This window comes from Staurois parvus, unplaced genomic scaffold (genome assembly GCF_062004578.1).
Source record: "Staurois parvus isolate SC_StPar_1 unplaced genomic scaffold, SC_StPar_1.0 ptg000311l, whole genome shotgun sequence".
NCBI classification, from domain to species: Eukaryota; Metazoa; Chordata; class Amphibia; order Anura; family Ranidae; genus Staurois; species Staurois parvus.
The window spans coordinates 603,388-622,338 of NW_028318107.1; the positions used below are offsets into that span (position 1 = coordinate 603,388).

General features: G+C 47.5%; 1 protein-coding gene across 1 annotated transcript in view; it reads right to left on the reverse strand.

The window, feature by feature from the left end:
* Positions 1-603: 603 nt before the first annotated feature.
* Positions 604-18,951, reverse strand: part of LOC149457606 (uncharacterized) — a 54,757-nt gene continuing 36,409 nt past the window's right edge. The window contains exons 5-6 of the mRNA XM_089683446.1: positions 1,915-2,220; positions 604-869 (exon numbers count right to left, since the gene is read on the reverse strand). Of these exons, the coding sequence (XP_089539572.1) occupies positions 604-869; positions 1,915-2,220 (572 nt within the window). The remainder of the gene's footprint in view (positions 870-1,914; positions 2,221-18,951) is intronic.

Sequence of the window (18,951 nt, forward strand, 5' to 3'; positions counted from 1 at the left end):
ATTAAGCTAAAGCACCCAGTTGGATCTAGTAACTCCTCCCACACTGTAGGTGGCTCCGCCTCTCTCACTTGCAGATAGATCATTGTGTGGGGGTGTTGGTATCCGCACTGCACCTGCATCTCCTTTGTCCCCATTCTGCACTCAGTGGGAGCCACTCAGGAGATCAGATCTATGGGATCCACTGGGGGACAAGCTGTCCCTTGTAAGCACAGAAGCCGGACTTCTGCCTTTACAAGTGATATCGGTGAGCGGGGAGCAGAGGGGCGGAGACAGAGGTGGGGGAAGTTACAGCTGAGAAAAGCATGTTAATTCAATTTAAAAAGTAATTTTATTGTTTTTTTCTAAACTATAACTTTCACTAAATAATCCCAGTGATTTTGACTAGTTCAGGCACTTCCTGTTACAAGCTGACAACACTCTGTTCCTGCCTCCCAATTGTTCTCTTGTGTTGTCACCCTGTCACATGCTCTTCCACTGCAGACTCCAAGTAGCCGTGCACATTTCCCCAATACATGGGCCCAAAATCATACTAGTAGATTTAATACACGAAACACAAATATGGCCATAGCTTGTCCGTGTGTTGCTATGATTGTGGTGCGGGCATTAGAGTGTAAGCTCTTCTGAGGAGGGAAACAGCAACACAACACAGATGAATTCATTACCTCGGATGATGTGTTGGATCTGTTGATGCTTTTTCCAAGATTCATTTGTTTTTATCTGGTTAATGAACATTTTCTTGTCCTCTTTTCCAAAAAGGACAAGTTCCTGGGCCAGTTCCTGTATACTTGGCTGACTTTCCAGAATCCTCTTCTTCTCTTCATCACTGGCGCTCTCCACATCATCGATCAGCACAATCACATTCCTCCTCCCTGTGGGGAAATGATTGCCTTATTGATGATCAGGTTTGTATTATTACATTGCACAGATCTGTGTAGCAGAGCTTTATTGTCTATACAGTACATACTCCATGCAGAGGGGTAACTAGAGCCTTTCATGCAAGAAACCATAAAGGGCCCCCCTGACCCCTGGCTGAAACCCTTCCCCCATGGTGGTGGAATGCCAGGGCCCGGTCACAAGTACAACCTCTGATGTTCCACCTTTGAGACAGAAAGAGGAGATTGATGGCACAGCCCTCAATCTCCATCTCTGCAGCCTCAGTTACACAGAATGAATGGGCAGGAAAAGCTCTGTACAGAGGCTTCCTATTCATTCACAAACTGAAGCAAAGGAAACAGTTCTCTATGCCTTTGTTAATGTATGAATGAACAGAATCAGCGATCAGTACGGATCACTGACTCTATTCTTTAAATCAAAGAAGGGACGGTAAATTACACATTTACCGGCCCCTTCCCCACTTTCCATTCTGACACATCTCATGCAGTAGGCGACGGGAGAGGGGGGGGGGAAACCTGTTAGCGCTGGGAGGGAGGGGCTTGGGGAATACACAGGGGCCTGATCACATCACAACAGGAGGTGAATAGGAAAGGCGGTGGGGCAGCATAAAGAGGAAACCGATTCACTGTTTTCCTCCTGCATCCCCTAAAAGGCTGGAGGAGATTGGACCCTCTAAATGTCACCCCCATTGCCCCTCCTATCCAGATGAACAGGGCATGGGGCTGTGTCACAATTGTGACCCTTGCAACCCCTGTACATATGCTCCTGACTCTGTCATTTCTTGACTCCATGATGTCTGGGTAACAGTGTCAAACTGTTCTTGGCTCAACTTAGTATAAATAAAGACAGAAGTGTTTTAAACACACAAATAGCCTGAGATCTATTGTCCTTATTCCTGTGGTGTCCCCCTGTAGTCACCACCTTACAGAAGGAAGTTTTGGCTCATTTTAGCAGATGAGAAAGATTATAAGTACAGCGATCATCACAAATAAAGTTTACAAGAAATCTTAGTCCTTTCACCTAGGATGTCTGATAGAGCCTTCAGTTCCTCATCGTACAAAGAGTCGGTGACATCGGTGACATTAATTCTTCCTCTGTTCTTGGTGTGGTAGAGAATACCAAACGTACATTGGTGTATTTCCTGTCTGAGGCTCCAGGTTTTATTTGAGATGTAGATGTGGCGGACATCTCTCACAAGGGGTGAATCCAGGAGTAAATCAATCAGCCAATCATAGCAGCTGGCATGTTCTCTGGAGAAGATCCCAACCACCCACTTCTTCTGACACATCTCCCTTCTTATCCAAGGAGACTCCTGAAGTCCTGGATCTCACCATCGGCTCCTAATAAAGACGGGTCTCATTGATTTCTGTAAAGTGCATAGAAAATGGCAATGTGATCTCGTGGTGCTAATTCCAGCTGTATGTTCCTTCATCATATTACATTTATGGGGCTTCCTACGATGGCTGGAAGGAGGATGAACATTATTTATAGAGTCTAAACTCTACTGGTGGTGTTCCTCTCTTCCGAAACTGAATTGAAATGCCATTTTGCTGGACAAAATTTGTTCAAAATTTTAATCAATTTGTTAAAGATAATTACTTGACACAGTACAAAAAGAATAATAACGCCACACAATCATTCAATGCAAACCCTTTTGGATGACACTTAGGGGGTTATTTACTAAAACTGGAGAGTGCAAAATCTGGTGCAGCTCTGCATAGAAACCAATCAGCTTCCAGGATTTATTGCCAAAGCTTCATTGAAGAAGCTGAAGTTAGAAGCTGATTGGCTATCATGCACAGCTACACAAGTTTTAGTAAATGTCCCCCATAGCTTGCTCTGTGCACTGCATATCATAAACAATTGTCATACATTTTCATAAATTTCCGTTTTCCACCTTTCTTTTAATCCTTTGTTCCATCTCAGTGCTGCTGATTGTCTGCAGTCTCTATAAAGCCCCTTCCTGTCTATGTGCATTGCTGCATTGGCTACATGACATTACTAGGGCGGGTTTACTGATGACCACAGTGGATCATGTCACTTGCAATGTTCTTTTAGAAGCCCATGTGGAGGGGGGACCACTAGACTTGTGTGTTTCATTTCATTACGATTCATTTTTCGGATGAAAATTTGATTTCCGAAGATTTGGATGTATTTTAATTTCCAACTGTACATAGTAACAAATGTCAAGGAATCTGAGAAAAAGTTAAAATGAAATAAACAAATGTATTTGTTTAATTTTATTTGGATTGATTGGAATTAGCTGGTTGTTAAGGAGCAGGCGCCTGCTGCCACATCCTTGACAACTATGACTCATCTGCTGTCAGAGGAATTCCCTGTTTACAGCAAAATTTAAACAAAATAAAGCATTAACATTTTTTTCCCAGATTCATTTGTATTTGGCCTCTTTCAGACGGGGCAGATCCACCGGCTCAGTGGGGCAATATCTCCTTTGATCCCTACTGAGCAGGCAGATGACAGGTCTGTGCCCGCTCTACTGCTGCAGAGCGGACACAGACACAGTCCGCTGTCTTCTATGGGGTGGTTGGATGGAAACAGACTGCCTGTCATCCGATCCACTGGATGGATGGGGAATGAATCTCCATCCATCTGTTTTTGGCATACAGGATCGGATCACATGCTGGCGGGTGGTAGCAGGCACTTGTCTGCTGACACCCGCCAGTCCATAGAGGTCTATGGATGGTCCGATCGGGTCTGCCTGAAAAACTGACAGGTGAACCCAATCGGACCATCAGTGTGAAAGGGATAGTGAGTATTTTTTTGTCATCTTTTCTACAAAAAGGATCCTGGGATAGTTGTTTTGTAAACAAATAAAGTGCCAGCATTAAAAAAGTGGAACCCCCACAACAATTTTTTTTTAATGGCATGGCGTTTTCCTCAAAATCCATACCAGACCCATATCTGAGCATGTGACCTAGCAGACCATGAAAGGGGGGGAGGCTACATGTCCTCACGACCCACACGAACATGAAAAAAACTCATGAACATGACAGGTCTGATCGAGAGATGTCACTCTGAGACCCCTTTCCATGACTTCATAGGGAGATTGGTTACCCGGGACGTCATGAGTGACCACGGCCCCATGTTTACTTGCTGGCAAGTGCCTGTCATTTGGTGAGTATTTGACTAGTAGGGATTCAGGAAAGGAGGGGGCTGGTAAATCTGACATATTTACAGGACTCTTCCTCCACTTTGCATCCTGAAGGATCCTATTGTGTGCTTTCAGCTGCCAGTAGGAAGGAGAGGAGGGAAGCCGGAACCACTGCAGGGGTAGGGGGCACACAGAGGGGCCTGGGCAGCAGAGGGAATTGTATGCTGCAATAGGAGGGTGATAGGTGTGGGGAGGACAATTACTGGAACTGGTCCCATGTATGGCTTTCTCTGCAGCAGTTGAAAACCAGTGGGAGGGCGAGGAGAAGCTGCTGCATAAAGAGCCATACAGGGGATTAGTTCCAGTAATCCCCCACTCTGTGTCGATCACCCTCCCTGCCCACATCTGATTCACCCAGCTTGGGCCCGATACAGGGGGATTGGTAATACCCCCCTTATCCACGGCCCTGATACACAGTACACAGAGCAAACTAAATGTTCTTCAGTTTACATCTACAGTAAAGGGCAACCTTACTCTTCCTAGCAAGTTTACAGACTTTTTCTCAGCCCCTCCTTCTCCAAAATGATTGTAATTTTTTTGGGAGAGGTAGAAATACTTTTTTGGGGGACCCCCTCCCTGCACTTCTTTATTTCTGTCCTAGTTCATAGCTCCCATCCCAGGTGGCCCAGAGTAAGAATCCATTGTTCCTCTAAACTACAATCTGGGCTCACCAGTCTTCTGGAGCTTCAACAATAACATGAAAATAATCAGCCGGTGCTTACCATCCGTTATGACTTCCCAACCGCTGTACCCTCCCGCTTCGGCTTACCTGTGTGCACCTCTCCGACTGCCACGTTTGCTGATCATTAAAGGTTTTTTCTTCTATAAACTTTCTTCTGATCTGCAAAAATAACAATCGTGAATGGTGAAATGTGGAAAAACCAGTCCCCAGCCTGATATTTCCCCTAGCTGCTGCAGGGCACGTTACATCTTTACCTCTCTTCAGTCCACCAACATTTTCAAAGAAAAAGAACCATTTTCTTCGATCAGATCGATATATATTGTGCAAAGGATGCAGATCACTTCATACCCGGCTGTGATGAGCATGTTATATAGAAATATAGACAGGCTTGTATTCAATGTGATATATTTTAATGTAGATATAAACCCAACTGATAAAATCTCTAACTTGTTTATTTTATTCCAAATATAGTTTCCAAATGTTTCAACTGTGCATCTCACATTAAAATAATTCCTGGTGATCCTGACATGATTGTCCTTGTCTAACTATTTCCTGTAATAGTGTGACACAGCTCTGTTACTGTCTCCCAATTGCTCTCCTGTGTTGTCACCCTGTCACATGGCCCCTGGTGGAGAATACAAACACCTGTCTTGACATACATTGCGAGGGTGAAAAGGAAATATAATATATAGCTACTGGTCAGGATCAGACACCAGTAGCCATAGCAGTTGAGAGATTCCCAGTGACCAGCAGGATAAATACATGAGCAGATCATCCTGGCAGATGACACGGGCTTACCTGAGGTGAGAGATCTAAGCACTAGCCACAATTCACCAGAGCTCCTGATGGTGGGGATGGGTTTTGCTACATGTTAGTACCAGGTTTTAGTCTTCAGGATCGCCCCACCAGGAGGTAAGCAAGCCAGAATCCAAATGCAGATGTAGCAGTTAGGGATCGCAGAAGCATAGAAAGAACACAAGCCAAAGGTCAGTAACAAGTGGCTGAAGGTTAAGATTAGACAGAAGTGTAGTCGAGGATCAAGTCAAGGTCAGTACAAATGATTGGAGGTTGGGATTAAGCAAAAGTGTCAAGGAACCAGCCAAAGATCATTAACAAGTGGTAGCAAAGATATGAATGGCAGAATGAGTAAAAGGAGCAAGATATTGGCTGGAGTTAGCTCAATAATCTGGCAAACGGGAAGTGCAAAGGCATGGCTTAAAAAGGAAGTTCACAGGAGGAGCAAGGAGTTCAAGGTTCACAAGAAACAATAAGTGCATTATCCAAGGTTCATTTAAAAATGATTCAAAAGCAATAACATACAAACATGGAAGTCTATAAAGCCATTAAGATGACCCAACGTGGTAGCAGAGTTTGCAACTGGTTTTGAAGTTAGCCTGTTGACGTGTTTCGGGGAGGTGTCTCCTTCCTCAGAGCTCTGAGCTCTGCTACCACGTTGGGTCATCTCAATGGCTTTATAGGCCTTTATGCTTCCATGTTTGTGAGTATGTTATCGCTCTTTTATGTTTTTAAATAAACCTTGGATAATGTGCTTGGTGTTTGAGCTCACTGTGTGCTTCTTTTTCCAGTTTGCGGTTTGATCCCCCAGTCACAGGAGGGCTGCACCACCAAGACCTGTTCCAAGGCTAGTTGCACTTTTGAATCTCTTACCCATTGTCTACTTTCCAGTGTCGATCCCTTTGGAGCGCTGGAGAGATGGTTCTTTTGTGTCACAAGAAACAATGTTCAAGGGCAAGATTATCTTAAGATTCAAGCAAGATGTTGTCCAGCATCCCAGGTGGCTGAACAAGGGGAGCAACTGCCAGATGCAGTGGATCTTGAGGGGTCAGATCCTGGCCCTGACATCTAATGAATAAATAACAATAGAACATGCTTACAGTGGGGCAAAAAATTATTTAGTCAGCCACCAATTGTGCAAGTTCTCCCACTTAAAAAGATGAGAGAGGCCTGTAATTGGCATCATAGGTAGACCTCAACTATGAGAGACAAAATGAGAAAAAAAATCCAGACAATCACATTGGCTGATTTGGAAAGAATTTATTTGCAAATTATGGTGGAAAATAAGTATTTGGTCAATATGAAAAGTTCATCTCAATACTTTGTTATATATCCTTTGTTGGCAATGACAGAGGTCAAACGTTTCCTGGAAGTCTTCACAAGGTTGGCACACACTGTTGCTGGTATGTTGGCCCATTCCTCCATGCAGATCTCCTCTAGAGCAGTGATGTTTTGGGGCTGTCGCTGGGCAACACAGACTTTCAACTCCCTCCAAAGGTTTTCTATGGGGTTGAGATCTGGAGACTGGCTAGGCCACTCCAGGACCTTGAAATGCTTCTTACGAAGCCACTCCTTCTTTGCCCGGGCGGTATGTTTGGGATCATTGTCATGTTGGAAGACCCAGCCACGTTTCATCTTCAATGCCCTTGCTAATGGAAGGAGGTTTGCACTCAAAATCTCACGATACATGGCCCCATTCATTCTGTCCTGTACATGGATCAGTCGTCCTGGTCCCTTTGTGGAGAAACATCCCCAGAGCATGATGTTTCCACCCCCATGCTTCACAGTAGGTATGGTGTTCTTTGGATGCAACTCAGCATTCTCTCTCCTCCAAACACGACGAGTTGTGTTTCTACCAAACAGTCCTATTTTGGTTTCATCTGACCATATGACATTCTCCCAATCCTCTTCTGGATCATCCAAATGCTCTCTAGCAAACTTCAGATGGGCCCGAACATGTACTGGCTTAAGCAGGGGGACACGTCTGGCACTGCAGGATCTGAGTCCCTGGCGGCGTAGTGTGTTACTGATGGTAGCCTTTGTTACGTTGGTCCCAGCTCTCTGCAGGTCATTCACTAGGTCCCCCCGTGTGGTCCTGGGATTTTTGCTCACCGTTCTTGTGATCATTTTGACCCCACGGAGTGAGATCTTGCGTGGAGCCCCAGATCGAGGGAGATTATAAGTGGTCTTGTATGTCTTCCATTTTCTAATTATTGCGCCCACTGTTGATTTGTTCACACCAAGCTGCTTGCCTATTGCAGATTCAGTCTTCCCAGCCTGGTGCAGGTCTACAATTTTGTTTCTGGTGTCCTTCGACAGCTCTTTGGTCTTCACCATAGTGGAGTTTGGAGTGTGACTGTTTGAGGTTGTGGACAGGTGTCTTTTATACTGATAACAAGTTCAAACAGGTGCCATTGATACAGGTAATGAGTGCAGGAAGGAGGAGCCTCTTAAAGAAGAAGATACAGGTCTGTGAGAGCCAGAAATCTTGCTTGTTTGTAGGTGACCAAATACTTATTTTCCACCATAATTTGCAAATAAATTCTTTCCAAATCAGCCAATGTGATTGTCTGGATTTGTTTTCTCATTTTGTCTCTTATAGTTGAGGTCTCCCTATGATGCCAATTACAGGCCTCTATCATCTTTTTAAGTGGGAGAACTTGTACAATTGGTGGTGACTAAATACTTTTTTGCCCCACTGTATATGCTAATGTTAGGTTCTTTGCAAAATAAAAGGTTTGTTTGCTAGAATGTCTTTGCAGCGAGATGTTATCAGAACATTTTGTTGTTCCCCATTCTTGGAACGTCCTGTTTTTCTAAAATTGTAGATATAGTTATACTCCATATATTCTATAGCGAGGCATGTCAGCGTGTGGGTTAGACATTTGCAGTTTGTTTCATTATGAATTGAAATTTGTTCAACATTTTTGTAATTCGGCGATTTGAATGTATCAGCATTTCCAAATCACAATAGTAACACATTTCAATGAATCTGAAATAAATAATATTTTGAATTTGAAGTAAATTGAACGAATATAAAAAACAAATCCGAATATACAAAACAAATTCTGAAAACAAATCATTTGAACATAACGAATATAACAAAACAAAATGATTAACTTATTGTAATGAACGAATCTGAAGCAAAACTATTTTTTTGCTCTGTGGGGGTCGCAGTCCCGCTGATAAGGTGTTCCAAAATAACAGAAATGAACATCTCTTCAAATTGTTGATATGGTGGAAATTCCTCAGTGAATGAGTTTGTGCTTTGGGGGTCCTACATGATAACAGTCCAGGATTAAAGCTTAAAAGCCTCCCCTTAAATCCTTGGTATACTTACTATATCCAGAACCGCCATGTGCATGAATCTCTCTGCTTTCTAAACTTTACTTTTACTTTTTAACTTTTCTCTTCTAAATGTACTTTCAAAACTTTTCACCGTGAGCAGAGGTTGATGATTTACTTATTAGTTGGTGGAGAATGCGGGTCTGTCCACAACCTCAGCTGACAAATTTGTCACTGCCATGGCAAAGTAAGAAACAAACAACTGGGAGAAAATCATAAAGTCCATACATTTCTCTGCTCATTTCTGAGCAAAATGGCAATAATGGTCACAAGTGTAGCATGTATGTGTCAGGGCTCCGGGTATGACCAGAGGTATGTGAACTGACGCAGGGAAACGCAGGCTTCAGATATGTTATAAACAATATAATTTATTAATACCAACAATACAAACGCAGTGCAATACTAAAACATAACACAGTGCAAACGAACCAAACCAAACCACCCACAGATAACAATACATACAATGCAAGCGTAGTCAGGCAGGCCGGGTCAATAACAATCGGGCAGGTAGGAACAGGAGGAGCAGGCAGAGAGTAGTCAGGTCACGAGCCGGGTACAGCAACTAACGGGCAGGTAGGTACAGGGGGTCAGGCAGAGAATGGTCGGGGTCACAAGCCAGGGATCAAACAGGAGAAGTCAGCAGAGGTCAGGATCAGGCAGGGTCAGCAACGAGTCAGTCAGGCAGGAACAGGAAGATACAGGGGCCCATAGAAAAACACACACCAAGGCACAGACTGCAGGTCTGGCCATTCCTTAAATACACCTCCGTAATCAGCTTCAGGTGTTTGGCTGACTACAGGGTTGAGTCTCTGATTGCTGAGAGCACCCGCTGGCCAGCCCTGGTACTGCAGCCCACAAGGCAGGTGAGTCCCACCATTACTGGCAAGTCCATTCCTGACAGTACCCCCCCCTCAAGGAGCGGCCTCAGGACTCTCCAAACAGTCCTAGCTGGGCAAAATGTTCCACCGCCCTGGTCTGGTAACTGGCGGGATATCAAAGACTGGCACATCGGGCTGGACTCGGGGCAGCGGCACATCGGCCTGGACTCCGGGCAGCGGCACATCGGCCTGGACTCCGGGCAGTGGCACATCAGGCTGGACTCCGGGCAGCGGCACATCAGGCTGGACTCCGGGCAGCGTTACATCAGGCTGGACTCCGGGCAGCGTTACATCAGGCTGGACTCCGGGCAGCGGCACATCAGGCTGGACTCCGGGCAGCGGCACATCGGGCTGGACTCCGGGCAGCGGCACATCGGGCTGGACTCCGGGCAGCGGCACATCGGGCTGGACTCCGGGCAGAGGCACAGGGCCCCCTGGAGGAGTGGCAGGCACAGGGCCCCCAGGAGGAGCAGCAGGCACAGGGTCCCCAGGGGGGGCGACAGGCACAGGGCCCCCAGGCGGGGCGGCAGGCACAGGGCCCCCAGGCGGGGCGGCAGGCACAGGGCCCCCAGGAGGAGCGGCGGGCACAGGGCCCCCAGGAGGAGCGGCGGGCGCAGGGCCCCCAGGAGGAGCGGCGGGCACAGGGCCCCCAGGCGGAGCGGCAGGCGCCGGGCCCCCAGGCGGAGCGGCGGGCGCCGGATCATCAGGCACGACAGCGGGCATCAGGTCACCAGGCATCAGGTCATTTGGCTCGCCAGCGGGCACCGCGTCATCTGGCAAGGCAGTGGGCACCGAGTCACCAGGCACGACAGTGCGTTCTGAGTCAACTGGCATGACCACGGGCACTGGGTCAGAGATTGGATCGTCTGGCTCGACAGCGGGCATCGGGTCACCAGGCATCAGGTCATTTGGCTTGACAGCGGGCACCGCGTCATCTGGCAAGGCAGTGGGCACCGAGTCACCAGGCACGACAGTGGGCTCTGAGTCAATTGGCACGACAGCGGGCACCGGGTCATCTGGCGCTGGATCGTCTGGCTCGACAGCGGGCATCGGGTCACCAGGCATGACCGCGGGCACTGGGTCATCAGGCATTGGATCGCCTGGCTCGACAGCGGGCATCGAGTCACCAGGCATGACAGCGGGCACTGGGTCATCAGGCATTGGATTGTCTGGCTCGACAGCGGGCATCGGGTCACCAGGTATGACAGCGGGCACTGGGTCATCAGGCATGATAGGATCATCAGGCTGGATCAGTTCATCAGGCTGGGTACAGACATCAGGCTGGGTAGAGACATCAGGCTGAAGTGCGGGTGCCGAGGCACCAGGCTGAACCACGGAAGGCAGGTTCTCAGACGGCAGGCTCACCGGTTTGGATACTGGCAGGATGGTATTGGTTGGAAAGAATTTTCGCTTTTTTCTGGTTTTAACTACTGGAGCACTGCAAGTAAACGCAGGTCTGCAAACGAATGGAGCAGCTGAGGACAGAGAAGAGCTGGAAGATGGAACAGAGGAGGGAGCAGTTGCTACAGAGGACTTCTTTACATGGTTAAAGAAAGGATAGGTGCAGCGAGTGGGAGCAGAGGACTGATATGTGGTAGTTAGAGTATACTGGGCCGTCACTGGGGGTGCTGTCAGGGATGCAGGAAGAGTGCCTTGAGTGGAGGAATGATGTTGTAAGCTGACTGAGGCTGGGTGCAACAAGTCTGACCATGTCTGCAGTATGGGTTGAACAAATCTCAGCTTACACAAAGCCTGTCTGGTCAAAGACTGCACTGCGTTTATGCAATCCCTTAGTACCTGTTGTGAACATGCAGCATAATGCTCCAGAAAGTAATCCACATCATCCTCTAATAACCATACCAGGGACTCTACCTGGTCTGCACTAAATGGCGGCAAAAATTCATCCCTGCATTCGGGGGTACCAGATGAAACCAACTCAGCACAAACCTGAATCAATGGCTGCACCAGAATTCTGTGCCCTGATCTACTAGGCAATGAGCGAGCCGTATACATTCTAGCAGTTCATCCCGGGGATACTCCCTCAGAGTCTGATAAGCATATTCTCTGTCATCAAACACTAGCAGAGATAAATACACAACCTCATCAAGATCCATCCTTCCCAGCAACAAGCCAAGATGGCTTCCCTGTGCAGCCACTTCTGGTCAGGATTGGCCTTGGTGTAATGTCAGGGCTCCGGGTATGACCAGAAGTATGTGAACTGACGCAGGGAAACGCAGGCTTCAGATATGTGATAAACAATATAATTTATTAATACCAACAATACAAACGCAGTGCAATACTAAAACATAACACAGTGCAAACGAACCAAACCAAACCACCCACAGATACCAATACATACAATGCAAGCGTAGTCAGGCAGGCCGGGTCAATAACAATCGGGCAGGTAGGAACAGGAGGAGCAGGCAGAGAGTAGTCAGGTCACGAGCCGGGTACAGCAACTAACGGGCAGGTAGGTACAGGGGGTCAGGCAGAGAATGGTCGGGGTCACAAGCCAGGGATCAAACAGGAGAAGTCAGCAGAGGTCAGGATCAGGCAGGGTCAGCAACGAGTCAGTCAGGCAGGAACAGGAATGCAGGTAACAAGATACAGGGGCCCATAGAAAAACACACACCAAGGCACAGACTGCAGGTCTGGCCATCCCTTAAATACACCTCCGTAATCAGCTTCAGGTGTTTGGCTGACTACAGGGTTGAGTCTCTGATTGCTGAGAGCACCCGCTGGCCAGCCCTGGTACTGCAGCCCACAAGGCAGGTGAGTCCCACCATTACTGGCAAGTCCATTCCTGACAGTATGTCTCCTGGCCTGTCCACCCCAACTGGGACGATTACAAGGGCAAATACAATTGAAATGTTGGGTAAAGCCATACGGGTTGGAAGAGAGGTCTCTTTCATAATGACCCTCAAATCCTGGCTGTCTGTGGTACCTAATGTTTTAGGGTTACTTTGAATCCCTCCTCTTCTGTAGTAAAGACCCTTACTGAAATCATAATAATGGTTGGCAGAGCCAATTTGTTGGAATGAGCACTGACTTTACACTCTGCAGAATCCCTGCCTCTGAAGAATGGGTACAGTGTACATAGAACTCCTTCAATTGGAATATAATATAGCCACTACAGTCCATTAAACCCATTACATGAGAGAGTGGAAACATGAATGCATTAACCTATTTGATGGCACTCTCGGAAGAAGCCATCACATCCTCCATGCTCCCAGGGGCATATTTACCATGAGGCAAACATCATGAGAGGACTTCCCCGAGGGGGGTTCTTCTGGGCTGTGCTAGGCAGGGTCACTACTTTACACATGGGGTACTTTTACTTAATGGACTAAATGCAATTTCTCCTGCGCTCCGGGACCCAGGCCGGTGGTGAGTAGATCAAATCCCAACAAAACAACCACTGGGGCATACAAGGTCGTGCAGCTCCAAACCAAGGCTGGGGAAGCCCGAACAGAACTGTGAAGTAAAACAAGAAGAAGCGCACCAACCTTGCGCATTACCTCAGTAACCAAATTTATTTAGTAAAAGAATGGTACTCACAAACAGCGAATAAAAACAGGCATGTAAGTCCTCCCAGGGACTTCAAAGGCAAGAGGCCAGCGCGAATCCCATCATGGGGGTGGACACTTAAACCATGCTCATGACCCAGTAGATGACAAACATGAATGAACTCCAGTAAACTCTCTTGATGTAATATACACCAACACTTAGAGGGACATGCAGAGCCAATGTCCCCTCCATCGGTCTAGTGTATCACCACTATCTCACTCCCAGGAATGGTATGGGGTGCGTGCACTTCACTTAACTCTTTGTCTTCTATACCTGTGTACAGGATGTGGGCCCCGGTGGTACAGATCTGCTCCTGTTGCTATGGGAGACAGATCGCTGCTGAACATCTCACTCACTGCCAATGGTTATCTCACCTGCCACATCTACACACTTAATGACAGACTTCATGTGAACCCTTTATTACCCTTGGTCACCACTGTATCTGCATGCTGTATTAACTCTTGTAGTGACGTCTTCATACCCCAATGTGTTTAGTGATCCGAGCTGTAGACTATATGTGCCGGTTAATTACATTGCACCCGTTTAGTAACATCAGACCAGGCAAGGGCAAAGTTTCAAAAGCTTTATTTAAAGAATACAATAACATGATGGCAATCACAAGTAAGAGTTCATAATAAAGTTCAGACATTCCCCTAGCATCCCTAGTCCCTAACTAGAGGCTTGTGGCTGCCCCAGCATACCTGCTTAGATTAAATCCATAATTGGATGAATCCATAGTGGGGTTAAACTTTGATTTCAGCAATTCTCTGGTCCTCCAGACTCTGATGGCAGCATGGCAGCATTCCATTCCCTGCGTCTCTGGGCCCCATTTGACTTTGGCAATCCCTTGTTCTTTTCCCATTTTTTTTGGCTCAGACTTTATCTCCTGGGTGCGGACCCTCATTTTCCTATTTATATCACACCTGGGCCGTACCCAGCAAAACCCACCAAACAGAAAACCTGGGAACATACTTAACGCTTCCTGACTTGGCAGTGTAAATAGCCAGCTGGAACCTCAGCCTGCCTACAAGTGTGCGCAAATAGCTGCAGTCCAACTGCTGGCTATGGAGGGCCTTCAATTTGCCGAGTATTGATCTGCTGCATATCATAGTGTAACCTACTTGTATACTAATGGATGTAACTGACACTGAGTGTACCTGAAGGCATTAAATAAGGTGATCACAATTCACAGGGCAAAGGTAAGTCTAATATGTGGCTGCCCCCAGATGCCTGGGGCCACTTATCAAAACTTCAGCCATAGATCATGTTACTGCTTATCCCATACAACAGCAGAGGTGAAGAGTGCCCCAAACTCATTCTTAGCAACCAGATTAATTTAGCAAAAAAAGTTAACGAGAATTCAGAGAAATATTCACTGTGAGAGGGACTGAAGCTTCCCTATCAGCATACCTTTCCACTACAAGCCCTGCAGCAAGTTCTACCCGCAGCCATTGAGTGTCAGTCCCAATCCACCAGTCCCAGTGGAGGAAACCCCTGTCAGTAGATGAATAGATGCATGACTAGTTGGAAAAGTGACAGCCCAACTACTACCTGGAATTTGCTGTCAGAAATAGTTTGTAGTTTCAGGTAGTGCAGCTGATAATGGATGATTTGTGCAGACATTAGCAGCTTTAAACTGATGTTCACCCAACAGCAAAGGGTAATGTTGAGCATTACAAATTAAGTTTGAAAAATGAAAAAAGCAAAGTTTCCTGAGCAGTCAAGTCTAAAATGAGATGAAGCCCCCAGTTTGCCACTAATATCTATAGGCCCCAACCCTATGAACTGATCTCCTTTTGAGATAATCGTAAGTTCAAGCTCCCAAGACTGGACTTCGTTGTATTCTTTCTCTTGCTTTTTAGAGCTTAGAACTGAACAAGTAATACATGTGAATCTTATACTCTGACCTGCGTCCCCAAAGTATTTTCTTCATTGCCAGATCCTAAACTAAGGACACTCAACATTACCTCTGTACCAGAGACTGGGGATTGGTCCAGTAACACCTTGCCAAGCCTCTGCAGCATCACTGAGACGGGCCTTTCCAGGTTCTGTGGACTAATTCTACATCAGGCAAGGATGAAGGGTTTAAATCACATAGTAAAATGCAGCGCTACAGTAACTACAAAGAATACACACAAATCACTCCGGACCCTCTCAAATCAATCAAAAAGGAAAAAAGTGCCTCCAGTGTCCAATGTTCATTACGCCAGCCAATGATTGCAGCAAGAGAAAAAGTCCCAGTGTTCAAATAATTAAAGTGTTCACCATGTGATATATAAACACTCCATAGTGTGGCCTCCACCTTTACATAAAATGCAGACTCACCAGAACAACTTGCTGTCTAATTATAGAACAGCAATGAGTGCCTAAAACATAGAAAATCTCTCTCTCCCCCTCCCAAGGTCCAGGAGAACATACACTCTGAAGCCAGGAATGGGGCATCTGGTCACATCTCCAGCTTTCCCGGGATCAAATACACTCACATCAACAAGGATACACCGATTAAACTGAAACATTCCTCGCAGTGTAGTCACTTTAATGGAAATCGAACATGAGTGCGACATTTCAATAAAAAAATGGTTTAAAAAAAATAATAAAATACATTTATATACACATGCCTCTGTACAAAAGTTACACAGGAGGCCACAGACCAACAAGGAATGGCGGCACGAACTTCGGCAATACACCTCAAACCCAACGCCATTTTGTGCGATCTTCAGGGGTATAGGATGAAGGTATGTCAATCTGGAGCCACACTGTTAGGGATCCGGGTATGACCAGAAATGTGTGGACTGACACAGTGAAGTAGCAGGCTTCAGGAACACAGGCGTAGTCAGGCTGGAGAGGTGGAATGGTCAGGCCTGGCAATGTCGCCAGGCAGTGTCTCTAGCAGCCCACAGCACGGATTTCCTCAGGGCACGGGGTCATCAGGCCGGATTGGGTCATCGGGCATCAGTGCATCAGGCTGGACAACAGAAGGCGGGTCCTCAGACGTCAGGCTGACTGGTTTGGATACTAGCAGGATGGTACTGGTTGGAAAGAATTTTCACTTCTTCTTGGGTTTAGTTACTGGAGCACTGTAAGTGAATGCAGGTCTGTAAACAGATGGAACAGCTGAGGACAGGGAAGAGCTGGAGGATGGAACAAAGGAGGGAGCAGTTGCTACAGAGGACTTCTTTACAGGGTATAAGGCAGGATAGGTGCAGTGAGTGGGAACAGGGTACTGACATGTGGTAGCTAGCAGAGTATACTGGGCTGTCACTGGGGGTGCTGTGGGAATGCAGGAAGAGTGCCTTGAGCAGAGGAATGGTTAGAAGCAGGACTGGGTTGTTGCAAGCTGACTGAGGCTGGATGTAACAAATCCGACCATGTCTGCAGTACTGGCTGAACAAAGCTCAGCTTACACAAAGCCTGTCTGACCAAAGACTGCACTGCGTTTATACAATCCCTTAATACCTGTGGTGAATATGCAGCATAATTCTCCAAGAAGTAATCCACATCATCCTCTAATAACCATACCAGGGACTCTACCTGGTCGGCACTAAATGGTGGCAAAAAGTCATCCCTTCCCTCAGGGGCACCAGACGAAGCCAACTCTACACAAACCTGAATCAAAGGTTGCACCTCAGAGAACTCTGTGCCCTGATCCACTAGAAAATGAGCGATCCGTATGCATTCTAGAAGCTGATCCCGGGTATACTCCTGCAGAGTCTCATAGGCATAATCTCTGTCATCAAAGACTAGCAGACACAAATATACAACCTCCTCAGGATGCATCCTTCCCAACAAGCCAAGATGGCTTCCCTGCGCAGCCACTTCTGGTCAGGACTGGCCTTGGTGCTCTGTCACGGATCCGGGTGTGACCAGAAATGTGTGGACTGACACAGGGAAGTATCAGGCTTCAGGAACACAGGCGTAGTCAGGCTGGAGAGGTGGAATGGTCAGGCAGGCCGTAAGGTACTGTCAGGTGCCGCCTGGCAGTGTCTCTAGCAGCCCACAGCACGGATTTCCTCAGGGCGCGGGGTCTAAGTCCCAGCCTGCTATTCACCAGGGCCCCTGATGGTGGGGATGGACTTGGTGCAGACTGGAACCAGGTCGCGACCCCTGAGTGCATCCGGCTGTGGTAGAGAGTACTGGCAGGGGAGTGCAGGAACGGAGTCTGATGGGAAGAGGCAGGCAGACTTACTAAAGGTGATCCATGCGGGATGGATGGATCGTCGGGTGAAGTAAGTGTAGTCAGACAGGCCGGGTTGGTATCATGCGGGCAGCGTGGTACAGGAGGAGCAAGCAGAGAATGGTCGGGGTCAAAAGCCAGGTTCAGCAGGTAGCGGGCAGCGCGGTACTGAGGATCAGGCAGAAGGATGGTCAGGCAAGCCAGGGGTTCAACAGGAGACGGTCAGCAAAGATCAGGATCAAAGCAGGGTCAGCAACGAGGCAGGAACACAGGATACCAGGTACAGGGGCTCATGGGAAACATACACCAAGGCCCAGATCACAGGCCTGGTCATTCCTTAAATACACTTCCTGCAATCAGCTTCAGGTGTTGGCTGACTGTAGGAGTGAGCTTCTGGCTGCTGAGAGCACCCGCTGGTAAGCCCTGGTACTGCAGCCCACACGGCAGGTGAGTCCCACCACCAGTGCTGAGTCCATTCCTGACACACACCTACTATTGGAACCTCTATGATGTCAGCAATCCAGGCAGCTCATGTGATTGAGTTACCAGCCAAGTCACTGCTTGGTGAGAAGCTACTTTCTAAGTTGAATGGAAATTTCCTACAAGTGTTTGTTTGTAATTTTCTGCTATTTATGTGCTACCTTTTAGTAATGTTGCTTAAAGTGTTACTAAACCCCGGACTATATCCCCTCTCCCTGGACCCCGCATTCACTATATCCAGTCTCTTCTGACCCTGAAATCACTATATCCGCTCTCCCCGGACCCTGCATTCACTATATCCGCTCTATCCCGGACCCCGCATTCACTATATCCGCTCTCCCTGGACCCTGCATTCACTATATCCCCTCTCCCTGGACCCCGCATTCACTATATCCGCTCTGCCTGGACCCCACATTCACTATGTCCGCTCTCCCCGGACCCCGCATTCACTATATCCGCTCTCCCTGGACCCCGCATTCACTATATTCGCTCTGCTCAGACCCCGCATTCACTATATCCGCTCTCCCCGGACCCCGCATTCACTATATCTGCTCTCCCAGGACCCCACATTCACTATATTCGCTCTCCTCAGACCCCGCATTCACTATATCCGCTCTCCCAGGACCCTGCATTCACTATATCCGCTCTCCCCGGACCCTGCATTCACTATATCCGCTCTCCCCGGACTCTGCATTCACTATATCCGCTCTCCCCGGACCCCGCATTCACTATATCCGCTCTCCCCGGACCCTGCATTCACTATATCCCCTCTCCCTGGACCCCGCATTCACTATATCCGCTCTGCCTGGACCCCACATTCACTATATCCGCTCTCCCCGGACCCCGCATTCACTATATCCGCTCTCCCTGGACCCCGCATTCACTATATTCGCTCTCCTCAGACCCCGCATTCACTATATCCGCTCTCCCCGGACCCCGCATTCACTATATCCGCTCTCCCTGG